The sequence below is a fragment of the Zonotrichia leucophrys genome, chromosome 3, assembly GCF_028769735.1.
Source record: "Zonotrichia leucophrys gambelii isolate GWCS_2022_RI chromosome 3, RI_Zleu_2.0, whole genome shotgun sequence".
In the NCBI taxonomy this organism is placed as follows: domain Eukaryota; kingdom Metazoa; phylum Chordata; class Aves; order Passeriformes; family Passerellidae; genus Zonotrichia; species Zonotrichia leucophrys.
The window spans coordinates 37205012-37229562 of record NC_088172.1 but is presented as its reverse complement, the minus strand read 5'-3'; the positions used below and the strand labels follow the sequence as shown (position 1 = coordinate 37229562).

At 36.9% G+C, this 24551-nt stretch overlaps 1 protein-coding gene across 3 annotated transcripts in view; it reads left to right on the top strand.

Moving 5' to 3' along the window:
- The window catches only part of PDSS2 (decaprenyl diphosphate synthase subunit 2), a 128412-nt gene that overhangs the window by 73177 nt on the left and 30684 nt on the right, over window positions 1-24551 (top strand). For all 3 annotated transcript variants that reach the window (XM_064707832.1, XM_064707830.1, XM_064707831.1), the window contains one exon: window positions 11943-12141. In XM_064707832.1, the coding sequence (XP_064563902.1) occupies window positions 11943-12141 (199 nt within the window). The remainder of the gene's footprint in view (window positions 1-11942; window positions 12142-24551) is intronic.

Below are 24551 nucleotides of genomic sequence, written 5' to 3'. Positions count from 1 at the left end.
TAGGGAGCTATCTGCTATTGTGCAACCAGTATGTTTGGATTTTTTTATCCCCTTTGTATCTTGGATATTTATGGGTATCTCAGAATTCACAATAATTGTTATATAAGCATGATAAAAAAATATATATAGTTATAAAATAAACCCCAACCCTATCTGGTACACTGTATTCTAGTGATTCACATTTTATTTTTAATGCCTTTTTCTTGTGCAGTTAGACATATAAGCAATCTGTTCTTTTAACAGGACTGCTCATTTATCAAGTGTTCATTCTTCATGGCATAAAAAAGGTTACCTTCCTTTTGCTCTCACATAAAAAGGTTCCATGTATTTCAGGTGTCATTAGTACTAGAGATTTAATGTCAAGGTTAGTGCACCTTATCTTTCAGCTACATTGAATACAATTACAGACAAACTCTTCAGAGAGAATTCAGAGAAAAACTGGAAGTAATAAGTCAAGCTGGCAGTCTCAGAATAGCTGACAGTGCACAGGAATGGGAGTTTCTCTTAACAATGGTTCCAACTGTCTCCCATAGTCATAGCAAATAAAATTATAGACCTGGTTCAGTCTTGCAGGGCTGAGAAACAACTAATAAAATATAGGAAAAATATGTTCATAAAATTAATTGTTAGTAGCTTATTTCTTGCACTTACCTGTAAGACCTTTTATTTCCTTTCATATCTTTTTAGCTGGTTTTAGTGCAGGTATTTAAATATTTGACCATGATGTGAAATTCCTTATGGAATAGATGCATGAGATGTAGTTGGAGGATACATGTTATTGAGTGGCTGTAGAGCAAATATGGGTAATCCTGGATGGATGGGCACCCTGGGTGCCTACAAAAGCAGTCTGGCTGATACATGCTGCCATCATATGGGAAGGAATGTTGGTCATTTCCATAGCAAAATATGTGATTTTCTCCATGATCATGTTCCTTTTGATTTCTGCTGTGCTGATAGCAAGGTCATCCAGTCTACAAATGAATCCTTTGTTCATACCTCATCTTTTGAGGGTTTTGGTCAACATATGTTATTTAGTTCTGAGTGTTACTGTCTGTTTTTGCATCATGTATCCTACCATCACATTTTCCTAAAGCCATGCTGCAGCAGCTGTTGCCAAAGCTTTTGATTACCTCCTATCTTTCCTTTTTTGACTCTTGTTTCCAATACCTAAAACTTGTTCACTTCAGTAAGCCAAAAGGAAGGCCTTCATGCTAACTCCATTGTAAACTCTTTTCTTGGCGTGCTCTTCTTTCACCCCATCAGTTTTAAATGTCTTATTTTTGTCTTTGACTATTAGAAATGTAATATGTTTTTGTAAGGAAACAGCGGTTGTTTTTTTGTTTCTAATCCAGTTGCAGTTGTGCAGAGGTGGGCTTTCTTGTGAGCATTGTTTTTGGAATTGGCTGCTGGTGTTCATTTTTGAATTAACATTGCAGAATTTAAACTTAGTCTGAATTGTCTAGACACTTAGCATGGAAATAACTCCATAAAACTTCTGTTTGATGTTTTCTATGTTCTGTTTAGACCTTTAAATTAGCCTGATGCCCTTCAGGTTGTATAATGAATCAGAGCTTGCATTTGTTTCATGTTGCACAGGTTTCATATTTACTTCATATTTGCTTGGTGTCTGCTTGCAGAAGTGCCACCTTGTTAGGGTAAGTGGTTTTGTCAGTAATAAAATGAGTTGTACAAAGGACAGGTGGTAGGATGACCTTTTTGCAAAATATTGTTGTTAACTAAATGCAGTAAACATTTTTTTACCAGAGTACCTGTTCGGTTGTCATTAGGCTGACATTGCCTGGAATTAATGGCATTCTTTTTAATTTTGTAAACATTTTTTCTAAGACTCTATTAAATAAAATTTCCTTTTTGTCTTTCAAACAACTTCAAAACACAGGTAAAATTTGTTGGTCAGTTTAACTAGGAAATTTTGTAAGTGGATTGTCAGACTGGAGATGTGCTGTTAACATTGGTTTATGTTCTTTAGCCACTGGCTAAGCATTCACTGAGGATGCAAGTTTGGCTCTCCTGAGAATTTGAAAGGATGCTAACGCACTCCTCTGTCTGAAATTTCAGAACATTTCTCCAAACAGAGGGATGTAGGACATCCAGGTCAGGAATGCCTGAGTTTGTAATGTTGTTTCCCTCCTGGTAGCTAACTTAGTGGAGCGGGATCTGGAGTCCAGGTGTCCCACCTTTCTCTCCCACAGTCTCCTGCATACTTTTTTCACTCTTTTGCCATCTGGCTGAATGAGTAATTCAAGGTTTTGTGTAACAGCAGAGTAACTCGGCAGGAGGGGCCAAGGAAGGAGGTGTGAGGATGCCCTGGCTTTGGGAGCTGGGGGTGGCTGCCTGACGGGAGACCCAGATTTCCGAGTGATGCACTGAATGCTTCAAACGAGGGGCTCTGCAGTCCAGTTGTCAGGTGCCATGTCCACTACTTAAGTTCTTCCTCTCTTTCACAGTTTTATGACTTCCAAATGCTGGCTGTCACTTGGAACTTGGGGGACATTGGCGTGTTTTTAAGTGATAAGCATACCTGTGCTTTTGCCTCGTATCTTTTCACCCCCATACCATCTATAAACACAAAAAGGCAGGAAAATAAATGTCTCCAATAGTAATTTTCTAACTGGAAGTCAACATATGCAGCTGACTAGAAAGGTACTTTAAATCATCTTATAGGTGTTTTCTCAGAGATGACACTCTAGTTATTTGAGACAACTGTTTTTTCCACCTGCTGTGAAAGATGAGTTGCCTTTTGGACACTTAAATATTTCCGTGCTGTTAAAGCAGCAGATTGAAAAGCAGATGAGAAAGTTCAAAGCCAAGGCTGAAAGTTCAGTTTCAACTTTGTTATCTGACTTTTGTCACCTTGTGTCACAACCTAACTGTTGTTTTCACTTAGAGTTATTAATTAAGAAATACCAAGTTTACCCATTTACTGTTATCTTTCTTCACAGCAAATGAAAGTTAATTTCGTTCCTTTTTGTATCCTGTGTTAGATAATAATTGAGAGAATAATAGATTCCAGGGACCTTTGATCTACAATTACTGTAAAATAAAAATAAAACTTAATTTTTTTTCTCCCACTGACCGTAATGATTTTAACCTTGTGTACTAATTTGAATGGGCTTGTGGGGGCAGAGTCTTAAATGAGACAAAAATGAAGGAAAAATTGCTAATGCTGCCACTGTATATCTAATGAGCACTGTGTAATAAACCATAACCTCTTCAACATTTCTGTGGAAAATGGTGTGATTATTTTGGATGGCTGGCCCTCTGTGTACGGCTCATTACCATCTGGCATAATGTGTATTGATATAGCCTGTAATTGTCAACTCTTATTTGACATGCTGCCTTTAATAAATGTGACTTGCATGGCTAGAACCTCCTAATGGTTATATGGAAAACTGTAATTAAATAAAATATGTATACTTATGTAAAATACACACCCTTATATCCATAAAATAATTTTGTAGAAGGTCTCTGTTTTTCTTTATCTCCTGTTCTTAGTGGGAATGTATTCCCAGGTTAGTACTGCATTACCAGTGTGGATACCTAAATATGTGAAGACAGACATGAATCTTGAATGTAGGTTGTTTCCTCTTGCAGAGCTTGCTTCAAATACATTTTGAAATATTTATTTTCTGTGCACTGTAAAACAAAATTAATATACCTGCCATAATAGAACAGGTTCCCTGCCTGATGGTGACTTAGTGTGCTCCTGCACTGGGAATGGGAGGTAACTCTAATGGGCCAAACACCAAACACCAGTTTTGGTGTTTCTCCTGAAGAAGGTGGCTGAAATAAATGCATTTGTAAATCTCAGTGCTGAAAGTATTTATACCTCCTTAAAGGAAAATGGGCTTCTGGCCAATGGTGAGTTTTCAGATAGAGGGACCAACATATGCTGCTAATCTAGTCATATTCTGTTTATTATCTGAAAAGTTTCCTTTCCTTGCCTTCACTGTTCATTCATATATTAATAACTGAGAGATATCATTCTGGTAGTCATATTGGCTGCCTTACAAAACATAGAATTTCCCCAGCTGTAATCAGTTTTAATATTTGTGCAATGGGTGTTCATCTGGTGTTACCTTCAATGGCACTGTTGATGGAGAATCCATTGTTGCTCTTTATAAGAGATTTTGGAAAGTGCCTTCCTTTTATTCTCTTTGGATTTCCTTAGGCTCAGGCTAGTGGATCTTATTTTATGTTTGCTTTATAATCAGCAAATTCTGTTGACTTTGTTTTCTGTAGTATAGATGCTTAAACTTCCTTTAAATACCTGTGACCAAATCTACTGATTTAATATCAGCTTCGTCCATGCATAAAATAACTTTTGTTCTTCACTTCATCTGTTTTCTTTGCTTTGATTGTTAGGACAAAAATGTTGGGAAGTCATACTTTCTCAAATTCTTCTTTCAATTGATGATTTTTACTGGTATCAGAAACTCAGGGTTAACAGAGACACTACTTTTGCTAGTCTTCCCTTAAATCATCTGTGGATCCTACTGGTTTATTTGACCACAGCCACATTCTGTATCTTAGCTGATTATCTCAAATGACCTGTTCCTTCCACCTTTTTCCTAACTTTGGGTGCTTTTTTCTTGAAAGAGTCTCTAGTCCTGCATATCTGTGGTCTGCATTCAGATCTTTTGATTAATCTTTTTTTTTTTTTTGCATTGCATATTTTAACTTGAGTAAAGCATATTGAAACAGTTCAGTTGAATCCATACTGAGGATTATTCACTCTCTTTGCTGTTTATTAGCTCTGTCTATTAGCTGTGTTTATTAGCTGTGTTATTCCTTTTGTGTTGTCTTGTCTCCTGAGTGTGAGTTCTCTGGACCTGCTAACTGTAAAATCTTACCCACTGCTGCCCATTGGTTCATGACCAATGTTCACTTCTGGGCTAAGAGATATAAACACCTGCTTGTATAAAAATATTGCTTAAAATATAACAGGCTTTCTACAGTGCCTTGCCTTTATGCAGTTTTGTTTATGCCTAACCTTACATAATGGACCAATGCAGTTCTTAAAGTTCTTGGTTTTGAGGCGTTTTTAGTATATACATTTTTAAATTGCTGTTGTTCAGCTCCCTCTCAATCTCTGCATTTTCTCATCCAATCCTTTATCAATTTTCTTCCTTGCATACCTTGTCTGGTTTGTGTTTGTTCCTGTCAGTTTTTCAGTTTGTCAAAGCTAGGTGGGGGAGGAATTATATCTGTTTCAGCTTTGCCTAAACCACAATTTTTTTGCTTTTTGTTTTAGTTTTTAATCAGCTTAGTCTTTTTATTAATTGGGGATTTGTGGCTCTTTGGTCACATAGAAATATTCATAAGGAGTTTCCAAAAAGTATTCACACTTTTCTTTTTAATTTATCTAACTGATTCAGCCTGTTTTATCATTGAAAATATTGTTCATGTATAATATATGCCTGTGAATGTTATCTGTCATATTTATAAAGAATGTTTGTATACTGATTTAGATTATATACACATGTATTGAACTCACGTTCACTTGTACCTAAATTTTTCTGATGTGAGGTCTTTGTAGCAAATTGAATCTTTACTATAGAGAATTCAGGTTAAATGCAACATTTCTTGAGCTAGCAAAATTCTTTTAGAAATTCAACTTAGTGTCAGTACATTTATACCTACGTGTTGCCAATATGCATTATTGCATGAGCATATTGAACACTGAATATCTGCATCATTATCTACGAAATGAGAGAAGTAGGTCTTTGGAGAAGTAAACATCCTAGCTCGTGCTATTGCTTGATGATGCATAGTTGTTCATATAGTCTAAAGCAGATACCAACTGGAATTTCAACCTGCCTTTTATTAGAAGTTTAAATCTTGATAATCGCTTTATAAAAACACAATATTGCATTTGACAGCTTTACTTCATTTTGGAAATATGACTCTTCCCATAGGGATAATCACTGATTTTAAAATGTGATTATGATATGTGATTTTATAAGTTTGACAATATGCTTATAAATTAATAGCTCTAAATTTTATTATTGATTTTTGGCGTCAAGTAATCCAAGAAGTCTTTTTCCAGATAACTTACTAATTTTTTTCTTTCTATCTTTACGTGAACACTCATGGTTTTTCCTTTGGTTTGATCAGTTAGGTTAAGCTAGCCATCCTTCCTTTAAAAAATAAAACCATAAAACCTAAGCTGTAAAGCTATTTTTTTTAACAATACTCACATAAGTACTGGCTCATGTCTCGAGTCTGTTTCTTCTCTAGGAGTGTAGGAAGGATCTCTGAGAACAGGAAAAGTAATTGATATCTCCCTTTTTAACAGTTTCAAGTGCTTCTTAAATCTGTAATAACTGAAGTTAGATCAAAGCTATTTAAGTTTCACATGTCCTGGTTTGTGGGGATTAAAAAACATACCTAGGCCTGCCACCACATCTCACTGTTCTTTTAATACCTGTCCCTTGCAGAATGTCCTTTGTATCCTTCTGGCTAATAAAGTCCCAACATGACAAAATTTGCCTGTACAGTAAGTGCATCTGATTCTTAACCATGTCAGCCCAGTCCACCTGCTCCTCCGTGTTCACCTAGCTGCATTGTCCCTGGTTTCTGGATCTTGCAGTGGCCAGGTACTTCTTACTGAGCAGGTTTACTCTTGATATTCCCTTCTTTATTGGTCCCAGCCCACGTGCCTGCCTCTGGGAACAGGAAAACATCCATTTGACTTAATGTTTCTGTTGGTATTTTCCTTCTGGCTTTTCAGATTAACACTTTCCTTTTAAACTGAGCTTGAGGTAATGATCATTACCACGTCTTTGTTTAGATTCTCTCACCTATTCTCCATAATTGATGCTTTTTTTTCCGGGCTGGGATTATTTTTCTTTTAGGCTGTGTGACTTGAAAGGGGAGTTGCTGTGATGAGGCCACCCAACCCAAGGACAGTGTGCTGTGGGTTGCGATCACTGTTCTTTGGCCACTGATGCTGATCATAGGAGTAAGGCAGACACAAGTTCAGCAGTTAGGGCTTCGTTTTGCTGGGGATGATGGTGCAGGTGTGGATTCGTGCAGTCTGGTACGGGTGGCTGGCTCCCAGGCTGGAGGCTCCTGTCTGTGCTGAGGTGACACAGCGGTGGCCGTGTTTGCACATCAGTGGCACTACTCAGAAGCTGATACAAGTTGGTTCACTTGAGTGTTGCTGTCTGGGGTACAAAGTGGGAATTGGTTGTTCTGTGGTACCCCTAACAATGAAACCAAGACCTGTGAAAACCCTTCTTCAAAATTCCTGCACTAAGGAAGGGAACCAGACCCTGACTTCCAGTCAGGCTTTTCATTCTCCGCTGCCAACCACCTACAATGCTTAGGGGAACTGGCTTGCCAAGTTCAAGCGAATATCTGCCCACTAAAAATCAGAAAACACTTTCAAATCCTATAATGGGCTGAGGGAAGATCTTACTAAGACAAGTTATGGAAAAGAACCTAAGCAATGATCAGTGGTGGTGGTGACAGAGTATGAAAATGTAAGATCTTTTCAAAAATAAATGAAGAAAAATACATGAAGGAGCATTGATAGAAATTTTACTTTAAAAACTTTGTGATACTAGGAATGGAGGGAGATGAAAGAGATAGGATATGTAGCCAGTTTAAAAATAAAGTGATTGTTAGGAATGCAATTAAACAGCATATTCAACAAACTTCATAGATTTGATGTCTTTCAACTTGGTTTATCCCTTAGGTGGAAGACAATCCTACATCTTAAGACCAAGACAGAAGGAACTACAGAAGTCTTGGTCTCTAGCCTTGTTAAAGGATAGGAGTTGGTAGATGTTTTCTGCTGGTTAACAGATACATCAGTCATGGGAATGCAGTGAATACTTGGCCTTCTGCTCAAATCTCCTGGTTTACCCTGAAAATTTTCCCTGCTAGTGAAATGGCAGCATCTGCCATACATATTGACTGGCCTAAACACCTGCCCCCCTGCCATTTAATTTCTTGTAAAAGACACCATTCACAAAAGATTGGAATGAGACTTTCCATCACTATGATGCTGTTTGTTACTCACTGTGCATTGTTCTTCTAATCACGGTTTATTAGCCATGGCACTGACTTTGAGAGGTGAATGGGAAAAAGAACTGTAAAAACCACTGCCCTTTCTTGCTTTGTAACTAAGTGAACTGTCTTGGTGCAGTGCCAGCTAGTACCCAGAGCATACAGGATCAACATGAATGTAGTTTAGGCACCTCCTTGTCTTCATAGTACTTTTCATGGTTCACAAAAAAAGGTAAAATCAGATACTAAGTGCTGCCCAAATATATAGTCAGTACCTGAAATTATTACTTTAATTCTCTAGTTAATGCTTTTTCATATGTAATTTTCCATTAAAGACAATATTTCTTTTTATTTCAAATTCATAGGTGTGTATATATAAAGATTATTATAGTTGTCGCTGAAATGGAATGGATGCTGATACTTTTAAAAAATTTTTTAAAGTCCTGAATGTAAGGCTTTTCATCCAAATCAATTCTTTTTGTATTGAAGGGAAACGATTGAATTGACAATCACAAAGAAAATGTTCAAATCTTGGGTGTGTACTGTTAGTCACTTTAATTCAAAGCTTTAATGATAAGAGTTCTTTAAGAATTTTTGATCTATCAGTTTCATTGTCTTTGTACATTGTAGTTGCCTCAAGAATTTCAAATATGGTTTTTAGTGGCTAATTTAAGTCTTTGGCCCATTTCTATGAAATATTGTGTTTAAAAATGACACATTTTAAATTATTAAATATTTTTTTGCATAGCCTGTTATCCCTTGAGAAGCCTAGTATAGTTCTGATGGTTAGCTGATAATGAAAAGTATACTAACTGAAGTTCAATACAACTGTACTATTTAATGTGTCTCTTTTATCATATGTTTTACAGAATCCTATTATTTCTTTTTAGAGTAGGACTTGAAATTAGGAACTTTGGTGGTGGTTTGCAGGGAATTCTTACTTCACAGGTGAAATGTGTGGAAGTGTGTTAGCATTTGGTGATAAAGCTTTCCTGATTCTTAGCATGTTCCATTTAGGAACTTTGTGTGTTTAGAAACGTTGACTGTTTTCTCAGTACAACCTTGTACCAAGGTAAGAACAGGTAATTCTTGTGGCAGCCACTTATTTTTTTGTGACTGTGGGCTCTGGAGTGAAAACAGGATGGAGCAGTCAGATTTTGTCATCCCATTGCCCGCTTTCTAAGTCCAGTATTGCTAAAACATTTTTTTTTTTTTTGTATGTTGGGATTGACTGCTTTCAAATACGAAATTATTTAATCACTGAATTGTATTCAGATTGAGAAAGCTGTGTGTAGTATTTCTTTTAGCAGCAACTTCATAACAGCAGTGTTTATTTGTTGGATGCTGCTCTTTACAAAGTCATGTCAAGGATCCTCCTGTATCTGCGGCATTGTGCACTTGTTATTGTGCCTGGGTTTCATTCTAGGGATTATCACAAAAAGCATTAAAGAATGCATTGCCTGGGATTTCTGCAATAGCATTGATTCTTGTATTTTCAGTCTGCTAGAGAGAGAGAGTGGAAAAGCAGTATGTAAGATCAGAATTAGGCATAGATTATCTGCCTAATATGATTCTTGTTAGCACAAATAATGTGAATACTATTTGAAGAACAAACGGATTATAGGAAAAGAAATGAAAACATCCAGATCCTGAGCATGTGGAAAGCATGACACTGATGTATTTGTGTAACCTTTTCATGAAGAGCGATGCTGAAGTCAAAGAGGGGATTTTGATTTCCTTCATTAAGAGCTTATTAAACGAAGAAATAGGACAGTCGTTGTTTTGCTTCAATAGTTGGGGGTCACAGAGGCGGGCCTGGTCTCCTCAGGAAATTAATGCCTGCTTTCAGCTGGGGGAAATGAGCCGTCGCCTGAGCTAGCTGCAGCTTTATGTGCTCGTCACTAGGGATCCCCATATGTCCTGGGATCTGCGGCAGGCGGAAATGGCAGAGCTCGGCGGCGGGAGCAGAGGGCTCTCATTGCTATTCATAACAGGTAGCTCGGCTCAATCTGCCCAGAGCAAGTCTGTTTAATGTTGATCAGCTGTCCATCTGATAAACCGAATTGATACGGACATTTCCTCCAAGGGCTGCCCTGACAATGACAGCAGGAGCATCGGGATGTCTTGTTAGTCTTTTTCTCCGAGCTTGAAAATTTATTAACCCTTTGTTAGAGCCGAGCCAAGCGTGATTACAATACTGCGACTGGATTATGTGAGTTTCTACCTCACGTCTTTGAAAAGCAGCCTCAACCTTCAGATTTATTGTCTACATGGAGAATGAATGTTTGGTTTTTGAATTGGTTTTGTCTGCATGGAGACAACAATTTGTGAATTATAAAGGCAGCTTTTAAAACAGCTCAGGGGTTTTTTTTTGTGCTTGGCAAAATACATCGGGAACCTCTGTTTATCCTCTCCCTCTGCCTTTTGTTTGCTGCCCAGGCCGTATGACCATCCCATCTCTTCTCTTTTCCTAATTGGCACCAAGCACTGCCCTGAAACACTTGCTGCTGGGACTGTTCACAGGTGACATATATTTGGGGCAGAAGGTTTCTTTAGATTAATATGGTTTGGGGCAGTTGGAACACATGTGCACCGTCCAGAGCAAACAGAATTAATCTGCTCAGCACTGTGCTATTACTGAGGAAGAATCTAACCTGAGCGTGTACCAGCTGGTATCTTTGTACATGAAGGTATGGATCAGTTTGGTTACTCAATGAATCAGTGTTGGCCACTTCTGAGTAAGCACAGAGAACATAACACGCCTTTGTACTATGTTGTAATTAATTAGAACTTTAAAGCCTTTAGTCATCTATTTAATTGAGGGCATGGATTGCATTTTGCTCATATGTGAAACCTCCATGGCAGAAAGGGAGCTGCTTGAGTCAGAGAAGATGTGAATGTGCTGAAGATTTTGTAAGAATGAGTCCTGTGTGTATCTAGCATTAAAAGGATGCTCCAGAGCATTGCTGTTTCCCCCACCCTTTGGCTCTGCTCAGTTATTTTGTCTGTTCAGCACCCCATTGTTCTGAGCTAAGGTGATGTGTCTGGGCTTCTTAGAGTGACAGTCACTGTTGAGGGCTACAGGATTGAATTGTGGGAGAAGGGGGGAGGAGAGGGCTGTGCTAATGACTCTTTTCTTGCCTTTTCCAAAAAATTAAAATAGAGGGCAAGCCTCTATGGAACAACCTCTGTGATAAGCCTCTCACAGGGGTTTGTAACCTCTAAACTGAGAATGTATATGCTATATGTTGGAGTTAGAAGTGATTTGTAAACCTATCCAATAAAATTGGCCCCTTTGCTAGATAGTCACCTTTGCTTCTGACTAAAACCACCAGTGAAATATCATTAGTACACAGTTCTAAAACATTCAGCTGTTTTTCCTCTCCTGCCTGAACCCATCCCCTTTGGTAGTATTGAACTGCAAGGTATTCTGTTATTAATTTAACTCTAATTTGAGCAGTCATTGACTGCAGCATTCTTACATTGTTTGGATTGGCTTGCTCAGGACTCCCCTGCTGCTATGTCCTTTGTTTCTTTCCATCATTACTTTCTGCTTGGCATTTTCTTCATGTCAGTGTCCCTCAAGCTTCTGGTAGACAAAACAGAAAAAGAAAGCACCCGTGAGGACTATATTGATTATTTTGCTTTATTTTGTGAAAGAATTCAAACAAAGGGCAGCATTCTCCCAAGTGGAGCCTGTGGTACCTGTGGTTTGCCTGGAAATACTTAGTGACAGTTCTCTGTGTTTGACACCTCCTGGTTGTGGCTTCTAGAAGTACATAGAAGAGCTCACATGATAATTAATAAAATACCTGTTTAGCACATATGGTTGTTTCTTTATTTTCACTAAGAATCTCTCTTCTACTCATAGCATTAACATAATTGTGCTTTTTCTTTCTTTCTTTCAGTCAAAGAAGTCTGGCTGAGATCACGGAGCTGATCCATACTGCCTTTCTGGTGCATCGTGGCATAGTAAACATTGGTGAACTCAAGTCCTGCGATGGCCCTCTGAAGGACATGCAGTTTGGGAATAAAATGGCTGTTTTGAGTGGAGATTTTCTCCTAGCAAATGCTTGCACCAGCCTTGCACAGTTGCAGAATACCAAGGTAAAAAAGAAAAATTCCTCTACTGCCAAAGCAAGTAAATATTAGCAAGTATTTTGAAAGAGAGACCCCCTAAAAAATCAGCAGTTATGTATGTGTATATGGAGCATCATTTAAAAATCAGCAGCCTTACCGTTATAGCTGTCAATTTGGCAGTCTGCTGTTGCTGTGAATGTGTTTAACAGTCTCCTATGGAATTATTGTGATCATATCTTTAGTATACATTCTGAAGCACTGAAGTAATGGATGGGTGGTCAGTTTGGTGAGTTTAAGGCATATTCATGACATGTCAGGCTACAACACCTCTGGTGTTGTACAACTCCCAGCTGAAGACATGTTTGGTCTGGGTGTTTTTGGGTTTTTTTTACTTTGTGCTTTGTGAGAGGTTTTCTGTCTTAGATAATTTGGGGAGCAAAAGGCTTTACTGTTTTGTCTCAGATGACTTTTTGCTTTTAATATTGTTAGGGATTTGGATGTGCCTGAATATTAGATTGCCCTACTAATGTATATGTACTGGCTTCTGAAGGACAACTGCAATCCAACTGCTTAGCCAAACTGTTTGAAACTTTACAGGGAGATGTTTTTGATGAGAAACAAGTTGAGTATCTGTATTATCTTAGAAAATGAGATTGATAGAGATATTAAGAGATCCTTTCTCTAGTCCGTTCTTCTTTTTGCCAGATAGAATCAGCTACACAAAATCATTCTTGATCCACATTTATCTAGATTGTTCTTAAAACCTCCAGTGGTGGAGAGGGATTCCTGGGCATCCCTGTGCCAGCCTAGTAGCACCTGCATGAATGGCTGAAGAGCTAAGTGTGCTCAGGAAACAGTACGTTTTGCAGAGGTGCTTTGCATACATTGGAAGATTGTGGCCATGTTGTAATGTAAAATAAATGTTTGTCATGTGCAATTGTCAATAATCAGCATCGTTGTAATTGTCAGCCTGAGTAGTCTATGTTTTTTAGATTCTCATGCTAAATCTCCTTGTGGTAGTAGAGTATTTCTGTGCTCCTTTGATCATAAGTATGACAGTTTCTCTCAGAAGTGGTGTCATTTTCTAACACAGAGCTGAGATTCAAGAGAAGAGACAGAAAATTAGATGTCAATCTACTGGAATAGTGGGTTAAGCCATTATGGTGCTAATTTGATGTAAGTATTAGGAAAAGAAATAAATAGTGCACACCATAACCGAAATGGGATGTAATTGATTTTAGTAATTATTACTAATTTGTATCAGTTATTTTTTTTAGTGCCCTGTAAGTTTCTCAAGACAGACCAAAGGATTTAACCCTATGTCATTTCAACATAAGAAGAAACTTTTACAAAATGTAGCAACTATTACTTTGCGTTTAGTACATCATTAAGTATTGCAGCAGGAATGTATAATCCCTGAAGACTTGCCAGGAAACAAGCCTACAGTGAAATGAAGCACAAGTGCAAAGAAATACTTTTTTTTTTTAAAAGCAATCATTATACTGCATGTTGGAAAATTCTGCCAAAACATTTTAGCACTTTTTTTCATTTTTCTGACATCTAAATACTTTCATAGCTTCTACATACGATAAGTGGGATGCCATTATGGAAACTGATTGACTTAGTAAATTATTCTTTTTCATACGTCTAACCCTACTAGCAAAGTTAGAAAAATTGAAATACAAGCTATAGAAATCTCTTGACAGGTGCAATGATTTAAACATACTGTATTTATTCTTTTGTAAATGATGAATTTTCAAATCTGGCATCTGTTTTTTAGCAGTGTGAAATAACTGTGACTTTTTTCCTTCATAATGTTTTGTGTTCTTTGATGTAAAAAGTAAAAATCACAGTACTGCTTTTTTTGCTGGCATTTAGCAAATTGGCTAATGAAATGAGCAGCATTTTATCATGCATCATACTGACCATGGTAGCCATAACCTCCATAGACATGCATAGCTATTGTGTGGACCAGAATTTAAATTAAAGGGGGTTTTAGCATAACTGAACTCCTTGCTACCAGGATAATTTTATTGTCTGTTAAATTCATGTCTGAGCTTGTGTATGATGCATTTATCTCTCTGCTTCTCTCGGGGCTGACAATTAGACGTGAAACTCTGTAGTCGTAATGAAATGCAGAGCTATTTTATAATTGCCAAGGGTAAAATTAGCAAAGTCAATTATTTTCCCTTAGGCTTTTCCCTGTAGATATTAAAAGGCTGCAAGGTAATTGCCTTAGGTAACACTTTGATTTTTAAATAACATTAAATATAGGAATTGTTGTTGTTAATTCATAGTAATTTTCTTCTTCTTGCTACTGTTATAGAATATTACTGTAATGATGTTAACAATAATCAAGGCTCAGGGTTTGTGTTTTTGGGGTTTTGTTTTAAACTAGTGCTCATATCTCTCATTAGTTTGCTAAAGTTATGCCAAAGAATGTTTTGGGGTGGTGTATTGGGTTTTATGGGTTTTGATCTCTGAGATACAAGGACTCTAGATTGCTTTAATTGTCAGTTGGAAAGCCTCCTGTAAGGTAAACTCTGCTGTTGTGCTATTACAAAATCATTGCAAATTTTGGTTTTTGAACACTTAACAATTCAGAAGAAAGCATTCTCATTTTCTGCATTGTGAAATCATGGTACGTTAATTATGAATACAAAGTTGGTATCAACTGAGGCTAAAAATATTGAAGGGCAGATGCATGTGAGTGCTACATTTTTGTAATGATGGCAAAGTCCTACATCTTTTAAGTTAATAAAAACTGTTGAAAATGAGCACTAATTTCTTCAAAAGCCTTTACAGTACAAAGTATTAGATTGATAGATGTGTTAACACTTCTTTTGTACTTTTTGATCACCTTATATAAGCTAACCTTTTGGATGGTGGCTCTTGGCCTGCTGATTGCAATGATAAATTATGTTGTTGATTGAAAATTATATGGATAAAACCTTACTTCAGAACTGCATCCTGTAGCAGATTGTTTATTGTTAATTCATGGATTTTAGAACAGAATTGAGCCCAAAGATGAATTGATCTGGGATCTTTTAGAAGTTGTTATATCAGCAGTGAAATGGTGAATCTTTGGCAAGGAAGGGCAGGTTTGTGTTTTGCTGCTTAACTAACAATGCAGTAATGTGTGGTGATGGGCTGACTTGTTGGATTGGGTGTGTTTATAAGGGATGACAAGGTTATTTTGAGAGGTTTTCTCATTTTGAGGCTGCAATGCTCCAATACTAGGATCATGATAAGATACATGTAATATATATGTGGAAGTCATTGTAAATATGTAGGTATGGGAGTGATGGAAAAGTAAATTATGTTTGCCTAACAAAATAGGGTACCTCCCAGCTATCCTGTGGGATATGTGACCATAAGCAGTTTTAAATAAATGTGCTAATAAATTATGAAAAAGTGTAAAACGATCTGTTTAATGAATGGTTCTTCATTGCCATCTGAAGACAGTATGTCTTTAACATTTGTTGTCTTGCTTTGCCTGGCCAAGGATGTGGGGATGAAACTGCTAAAAGCAAATATTTTGAATAAAAGTCCCTCTTTGACTCTGATAGCAAAAAGTGTTAGTTTTGTCTTTGATTTCTGCTTAAGTAACCTTCACTTCCTATAATATTTTTAGGCTGACATTCAGATGGAAACATAGCAAAAGTAACAACCATTAATTGGCATTTTTGTCACCTGTCACGTGGATGTGGGATGTGGGCATTTTTACCACGAGTGATGTGTGGATACTGACCACGATATTATCAAATAATGTGCTTTTTCAGTGTTTGTAACAGAGAAATTGGAAGAAGTCTGTCACAGCATCAAAGCTGGTGCTTCCTTGAGCATCTGAATCATCAGCTGTCTTACAAAACTATAGAGGAGATGCTCAAAAGGCATAATTAAAACCAGTTTTGATGCTCTTACACTCTAAAGAGAGTGATGCATAGAACTTCAGAAGGCTGAAATGGTGCATTTTAGTGCAATGCCTAGAAAATGGTAAAATAATTTGCAAATGCATTTATTGGAACCTCATGAAGTGATAAGAGGGCATCCCTTTGTATTTAAAGAAAGAAAACCCACAAACCAGCCAAACAACCAAAACAAAACCACCAAACCCCAACATACACAAAACAACAAAAATAAACCTCCCCAAAGGAAGAAAAAGCCTATCCCAAAACCATGAAGTGTGTGGTATGGTAGTGTTCTCTGTGGTTCTTACTGAAATCTTAAGAATTGACTCAATTTTTCTTGAAATGATTGAACTCTTCACAGAAACACTTCAAAATCTACAGGCTGAAAGCTTGGAATTGGATTTAAGAATCTTGTCTGTCAATGTAGAGCTCTGCCAGAAGACCACATTGTAGAGCATTGTTTTATTAAGTATTATTTGTTCATAAATAAACAGTAGCACAGATGTAATGGATCCATTTCCTTATGCTAAGTTTATGTATTCCTAAAGGCATAAGTGTGCTGTTTATCAAATAAGCCTTGTGTTTACATAAACATCAATAAGTTACTAATTTAAGTCCTCCTATGTCTTCCTGTTGCAACCACCTGAAGGTGCCCTGCACTTCAGATAAGAACTGTTTATTATGAACCATGGTTTCTACTTCTGTAGCATCAGTTGTGGTCCTGTGGGGAAGGCTCAGTTTGGAACTTAAGCAACCTTGGTGTCCAGTGCAGGATATTGAGGATATCCTCTTTGTGAAATTATGCCAGTTGCTCTTTTGAAGTAAATTGACATTTTTGAGCATTGACAAGCAAGCCAGGTTAGAATTTACAATTTTACTTTTTACATGTCATTTAACAGTGTTACTTGTATCAGACTTTTTCATTCCCTGAATGATGTCAAAAGAGCATAAGCGTGTAAAAAAAACCCCATCATGAATCTGCCAAGAAATACCCTTTTAAAATGGAAACTAAATGTTAATAGTTGCCAGTGTAAAGGCAACCATTAGCAGCTATTGGCTTGTAATAGATTTAAATTACCATCCCTCAGAACAGTGCATTTTGTTTGAGGTAAGTAGAAGGTCCTCCTTCTTAAATGTAGCGGAGATGAGTTATTTTCAGAGCAATGAAAGTTCTTTTGAAAGAGAGATTTGTCTTTGCTATCTCTGGTGGAAGATTTGAACCATAAATATCTGCTAAGTATATTTACAGCATATATTTTTATTATATTTTACATAACATAAACAGAGAACTTTATAACCTGAATTTTCCTACTGGGATTCAGTAGCTTTATTGATCAGACAAGGCAGGATGAAAAAATCATGGAGAAACATTGAGTACCAGAAGTAATGTGCTTGCTCCCAGTTACAGTGTTCATATGGAAAACTGAAGCTGGTGATAAAACCGTTTTTGAATCTTTTATATATTTTTAGTTGTTTTTAACTCTTTGTCTTTGCTCACATATCAGCTTTCTTCCCAATACAAGCTGCTGTTGGAGATGAGTATCTTTAAAATGATCAGCTTACAGAGCAGCTGGGTGACAGGAATTTGGGGAGAAGCAGAGATCAAATTAGATCAAATTAGATTAAGAGACAGTTTATAAAGTTTGATAATTATGTTGTCTTCTTGAGGGAAAAAAAAAGAAGAAAAAAAAACCTTCAGATTTTTATGTAGAGAGCTGATTAAAGAGCTTTTCTGAAACACTTTATCATGTCTGGCTTGGTGCACCTTCCCCTGCAGCACTGTTTGATGATGATGTACTGGACAAGATAGGGAGTAGGATAGATAGTATCTATATTGTTGAGTATTTTTGTTTTAATTTAGTATTTTAGAATGCCACAGGGGTGTGTCTCAAAACCAGACATTGCTGAAAAATGCAAGTGAGTTTAAAGAGCTCTGAGCTGATTTATGGAAAAGTACACTTAAGGAACACTGCTTTGTCTGGGTGCTGAGGGGGAGAGAAGAAAACCAAGAAAGAAGTCTAATGTTTTTGAACCCTTAAACTAATGGGAGATGACACAGGGCAACATAGCTAACATGACTGAATTATTACATAATAAAGCTGTTCCTTAGGTAACCCTGCATAAGCAGTTCCTAATCTTAAAATATTGAGATACTGAATATTGTCATACAACTTAGCATAGCTTTTATTGGAGAATGCAAACACACTCTTAAATACTGAGAAATGCAAAATAATTGATAATTATGTATGAACCATAATGAAGAAAAGTGTTATTTGTTATAATTATTATATTTAGATGGCACCAAAATGTACTAATTTACATATCCTTTGAGAGGTAAAATTAGATTTCATTTACTGTAAAGTAAAACATAAAAGAGATGGTAATAGAAACAAACGTTATGTTCATTTAATGGACATGTATTGGTTTTTCTTCCAAATGTTCTCAAACACTGAATTTTTAATAAGATTTATTTACTGAAGTTTTATTGACAACCATGTGAAATTCCTTTAGTAGGAAAAAGGCAATTTTTGTTATAGTTGGTGAAAGTATTGAAGCATTAGCGGGGGAAAAAAATCTTGTGTGTTAGAGATAAAAGCTTAAAATCCATTGGAATCAGTACCTGGTAATCAAATGTTTCCCACACCACTGCTGTGAAACTTTTGTCTAGCATTTCTGCTGTCATTAGAGACAACAGCTTTTATGATATTGATGATGACAATAAAACTGTGGAATGATCTAGTGAGTCTCCTAATTACTGCATTGTACTCTTCTCACAGTCTCTTTTGATGCTTGTGTCTGTGGAACAGTTTCTTGGCAAGTGCGTCTTTTGCCATTGTTCTCAAGAAGTAGCCCCTCAAATAACACCGGAGCAAATGAAGCATTCTGTTTTCTGAATAGTGCACATGATTTTTTCTATTTACATTTGCTATGTATAACCAGTAATATAATTGAATATTTGTAAAATTTCATTACCTTAATGGCTGTGGTTATATTTTTGAAAAGTAATCTTTTAGAGAAGTTAAATTAGAGGATTAGGTGACACAGCTTATTAATTAAATTAAAATTCTAAAAATTAGACTTAATGTGTAATTGTGATAGTGTTAGAAACAGTCTCCTTTTAGATCAGTAAGAGTCCTGTTGCATTGCAATGAATGCCAGTTTTGAGATTAAAACTGCTTAACTTTGCCTTCATTCCTAATCAGTGCAGTCCTCAAATAGATTTATCCTTTACCTTAGTGGCCTTTTGCACCTGTACTGGTTTTTAAAGCTAATGCTTGTGTTAAGCTTTCCCAAAGTTAGTCTCCATGGGGGTTAGTGTATGACTGCATGGAAGGAGTATATTTTTCTGATTCTTGGCCTTGGCACTACTGGAAAATTTTATGTTTAGATTTCAATCTGTTTTCTGTCCTCCCACTTGCTCATGAAAAAATACTGCTAAAAAGAAAGAGTGATTTCTGCCACTTCCCTCGTGGATGTCTGTGACTTACCAACAGTACCTTGTAACAGAATGATTGCTGCAGAACATGGAAAGACTAAAGCTGAGACTGATAGCAGAATATGTCATCATAGGTGTGGTTGTATCATCAGTCTAGATGAAAGTCTTTCCCAAAAACATGCTGCAAGAATATTTTTAAAGCATCAGGGCATGGTGCTGTTGAGAACAGAGTTGCGAATGTTTGGGATTCTGCCTCAATGTCGCATTGACCAAGTGACTGACAGTCTCAGGAAGTTTTCAGTTCAGTTCTGGTGAATTTCAGTGGCCTACCAAAGATCTTTACACCAATTTGCATAAAGTCCATGAAATATTCTTGCCTCTGAATCATCTCACTAACAATCTCCTCAGCTTACATCTGAATTCACCTTCTTCATAGTAGCAATCAGACATGTCCTTCTGCTTCTCTGGTCTGCCCAGCAGGCCGAAGTCACTGTTTACTGCTTGAGTTCATCTTGTGTTCATTAACCAAATACCTGTCATTATTCCAGGTAAATATTGTCTTCCTCAGAGATAAACTGCACAGCTGCTTCTAACACCTGGTTTAGTAATTCTTTGTCTTATAGAACTGCTGTTTGCCTGGTAATTAACAGAATGGTCTGGAAAATACAGATATGCCATCTACATGAAAGAGAGGTCTTTTCAGAGATGACTAAACATCAATGAAGATAAAAACTAAAGAAAATGAAGAAAGGCTGAATCTGATGAAAGTCAAAGGTCATTCAACATCTCAAGACAATCACTAATGAGTTCTGGGTAGCTGGGGTCTGTTCCTCTTACATTTGCTCCCATAATGTACAGCACTGAGTTGGCAGTTGTCTGGTGGTGAACACAAATACTTAAAGAGTCAGAAATAGTTACAGGCTTGAGATATACATGTGCATATTAAATATGTATATGTGTGTGTTTATATCTGTGTATATATATATATATATATACATATATACTTGTTTATATATACATCTAAATTTAATTGAATGTTAAAGCCAAATGTTGGAATAAAAGTTTTTGCTCTTTTCTGAAGTCAAACACCCTCACTTTTCAGAGAAATTCCCTTTGAAAGATTTAAGACAAACATTAAAAACTGTCTAGATTTAATCTTTCTGTGACTGTTGACAAGAATATGTATCCAAGATCAATGCCAGAGTAGTAGCAAATAGATATTAAAAAGAAAACAAAATTTATTCTAAGAAATTGAAGCAATGAAAATTTTTGAGTATATGATATTATATTCTGCATGAGTTGCTTACTGTGGGAAAGGCCTCTCAAGAGCCAGCAGTTCTGCTACTTCATTCACCACTAAATTACAACAGGTATTGGCACTGCCTGCATTTCTGAAACAGAGATGTTTGTTACAGCTTTTTCTTTCACAGCTGTGAATAATCATCATGGAGGAATTCATTTGCTAAATAACTTTATTCCTTACACAAATTATAAAATTAAAAAGAATTTTCACAGAACAGGTATATGAAATGAGAGTAACCAGTGAAATTTCTGCAACAAAAGCACTGGAAGAGGCTGCACAGGGTTGAGTCACCATGCATGGAGGTCTTTAAAAGATGTGTAAATGTGACACTTAGAGACATGGTTTAGCAGTGGGCTTGACAACTCCTGGGCTTAGTTTGGACTTGATGATCTTAAAGATCTTTTCTAACCTAATGATTCTATGATTAGGTTAGGAAAGATGATGACCTCCAGAAATTATATTTGCAATGTCAGCTTCATTGTCTTTATAGCTGAAGAAATGGAAGATCCTAAGTTTTGTTTTCATGGCTTTATTTGAAATCTGTTTCTCAAACATAGTAAGATTCCTATTGAGTGTGTGTACGAGGATCAAATGCAATCAGATGGGGGTGAAATGCTGTCCCAGTATTAGCTGAAACAGACCTTTTTTGTGTGTGAGTATTTAATATATACTAACTTTCATCTTTGGATGTAAGGGGGGTATTTGGTTCTAGAGGTGGATTTTCATGACAGTTAAGGCAGTTAATATATAGTTTTACAGGACTGGAGGTTATAGTGGCTGGTATATAATCAGCTGTACATCTGGAGTATGGCTTCAACAGACAATACACTTTTAAAAAGTGAAAATATATTTTTGTCATGATTTGGTTGCAACTGAAGGCTGTTAGCAATAGTAATAAGAGTCTGAGACTAGTCTGCATAGGCTTTCTTAGTCTCCCAAGAATGTAGCTATTTATAATAGGGAAATCTACTCCTAGTACAATCAGTAAACCTAACTCTTACCTAAGAGTGTATTTGTCAAATACAGCTGTGTAACCTTGACTGTATTATTTCAAAGGTGAGGAAAGTTGTTATTGGTGCTGCAGATGTAAATCTGTGGTCCTCCTCCAGAAGCTGCTGGTGTCAGAGAATGGTTGAGGTTGACAGGGATCTCTGGAGATTGTGCAGTCCAAAGCCCTCGTTCAAGCAGGGTCAGCTAGAAACAGTTGCCCAGGACTATGTCCAGACAGATTTTAAATATCTCCCAGAATGGAGACTTTGCAACCCCTTTGGGCATCCATTGTTGGATGCCCTCACAATAGCCTGTTTTCCTATATCCAGGTTGCATTTCATGTTTTCATTTGTGCCTGTTGCCTCATCCTGTCAGTGGGCACTGTTGAGGAGAATTTGGTTCCCTCTTCTGCATTCCTTCTCATCAGGTGTTTATACCCATTGTACTGCAGGAGAGGCTAAAATCGATGCACCATGTAAGTAGGGCAATAGATTATATATCTTCCCTTCTTTTTTCACTGCTGTAAAGCTTGTCTTTAAAATGAACCTTTTCATGGCAGCATTTTTTGTAAAAGTGCTGTAACATCTGGAGTGGTTTCAGTGTAATAATGTGGTAAAATGCATATAATTCTAGCAGTAACATAAATGAGTAAATTTTAATTTTAATAAAAATGCTGATGTATTTGACTTCTTGTTGGCTAGCAAGAATATTGAATTTCTCAATGGACTGTATCTGCTTGTTAATATCAGTGTTTTGAAATTCAACAGCATTTCACTTGGAGTCTAGAGTCTGATTGCTGCTATCCCTGATAAAGGGGGTTGTTGATTTGTTAGTTTAACAAACATCTGCAGCTTCATTAAGTTGATTCCCTCTGTCAGAGGCTAAATGGACTTAATTCTGATTCACGTTTATTCAGGTACAGACTGTTTGAAATAGTAGATGCTACTTGCAGGTACAATTTGTGTTGTTCACTTTAATCCTCAATTCCTCTGTGAACATATCCCAGTTTAATGGTGGTCTGCAGCAGCGTGACTGGGAGCAGCATTTTATAACCGTGCTTTCCTGCACCACTTATGGATGGGGAGGTGTTTATATCTACAGAACCCTGTAGTCATTATGCCTTCTTTGTTCACTCTTTTATATAGAAGAAAATTGTAATTAAATTACCCATCAGCAATCAGGTATTTCTCTAACCTGGGCCACTGAGCAACAATTGTTCAGTACTTCAGTGCAAGGATCTGCTGCTGTGGATCTGAAAAGGTGTTAAGAAACTGTGTAAGGTATCATGTGGAAGTAGACTAGGAAAATTATATTTCTTCTGTTGGTTATGTTGTCCTTTAGGAAAATGACTGAATTATGCACTAAAAGTCTTTACACTGATGAAGTCCAATTCTGTAGATAGTGCTGCATCAGCATAAAAAGGGTAACTTAACACTGGTGAAAATCCCTAAGGCAGACTGACCTTAAGGTAGATATTTAACAATATTGGCAGTTTTCAAATTGACAGCTGCTGATTATTTTTATCGTCTTAGAAGCACCTTTTTGACAAGTAGTAGGGTTGGATGATATGTTTACACTGTATTGTTATACTGTAGTTTGCTACTAATTCATCGTTAACAGAATGAAGAAAGCCATAACTCTGTTTTCCAAGACCACTTAAAGCATGCTAGAAAGGCAAATCACTGTCCTTCTTGTGTGTTCACTAAGAAGAGAGAGACAGATCCAAAAGACAGTAAAGCTCAAGATGATTTCAAACAATAAACCCAATAAGATTCAATAAACATTAGATTAAAAAAAACCCATTCTCTAGGCTGGCATGTTTGGTTACCTGTATGACTAATGGTGTTTGAGGAGATTGCCAGGAAAGAAAATTGAATTTCACTGTTCTTGGAACTCCTTAGAGTTTTCACTCCCCCTCCCCCCACTTTTTTAAAAGGCATTATTGAACAATCAAAACGCAAGATCAGCTCTTTGCTGAGTTTTGGCTTTAGCATCCTAGTGTTGCAATGGGTTTGGGTCAGTTTCTGTGGAATTTTTGAGTGTTGGAGTATTTCTCAAACTAGTGCTTCTTTGGGGAGGGAAGTGCAAGCTGAAGGAATTTTTATCTGTATATTTATTGGTTCCTGACTATCTCATTTTCGTCTTTATTTCTGTGGAGAAGTCCTGCTACATTTTCAGATCTATGCATCAGCAGCAAGGATTAGGATCTGCCAATAGCAGATGTGTGAGGAAAGGATATTGTTTCAACATAAGGATGGAAGGAATTACTTGTGGTCCTTCTCGGAAGGAATTTGGCAAAGCTACGGAAGTTTGTCAAATAGAAATTGTGAGGGATGAAGAACAAAGTTATATCCATTGCTATTTTCTTCCTAGTGCTGCTTCCTGTCTTCCCACAAGAGCTTCATCCTTTCTGTGATGTTTCCATTGAAAATATCCAATAGAGTCTGGAGAGACACCACATTGCTACTCTGAAATAGTGTAATCAATTCCATTTCAGCTGAATTTAAAATAAAATGACCGTTCTTTGAATGGAGCTCAGATTCATTCCTTTTGTAAACCGGAAGGAAAACCAGGGAAAAACCCCTAAGTTTTGTGTTATGTTGCAGTAAACTTTAAACAAAGTATTTTGAAGATAAGTGAAGAGAGTGAAGTGCTTGCATTGCTGAATTGATGACACCAATGTTGTCTTTTCATCCAGGTTGTTTAAAAACCTTGTGAAGGATGAGTGGGTCTCGAAATCCATTCTTTTTACTGTGCTTGATAGGGTCTGAATCATGTCTTTTAACTCTGGAGAAAG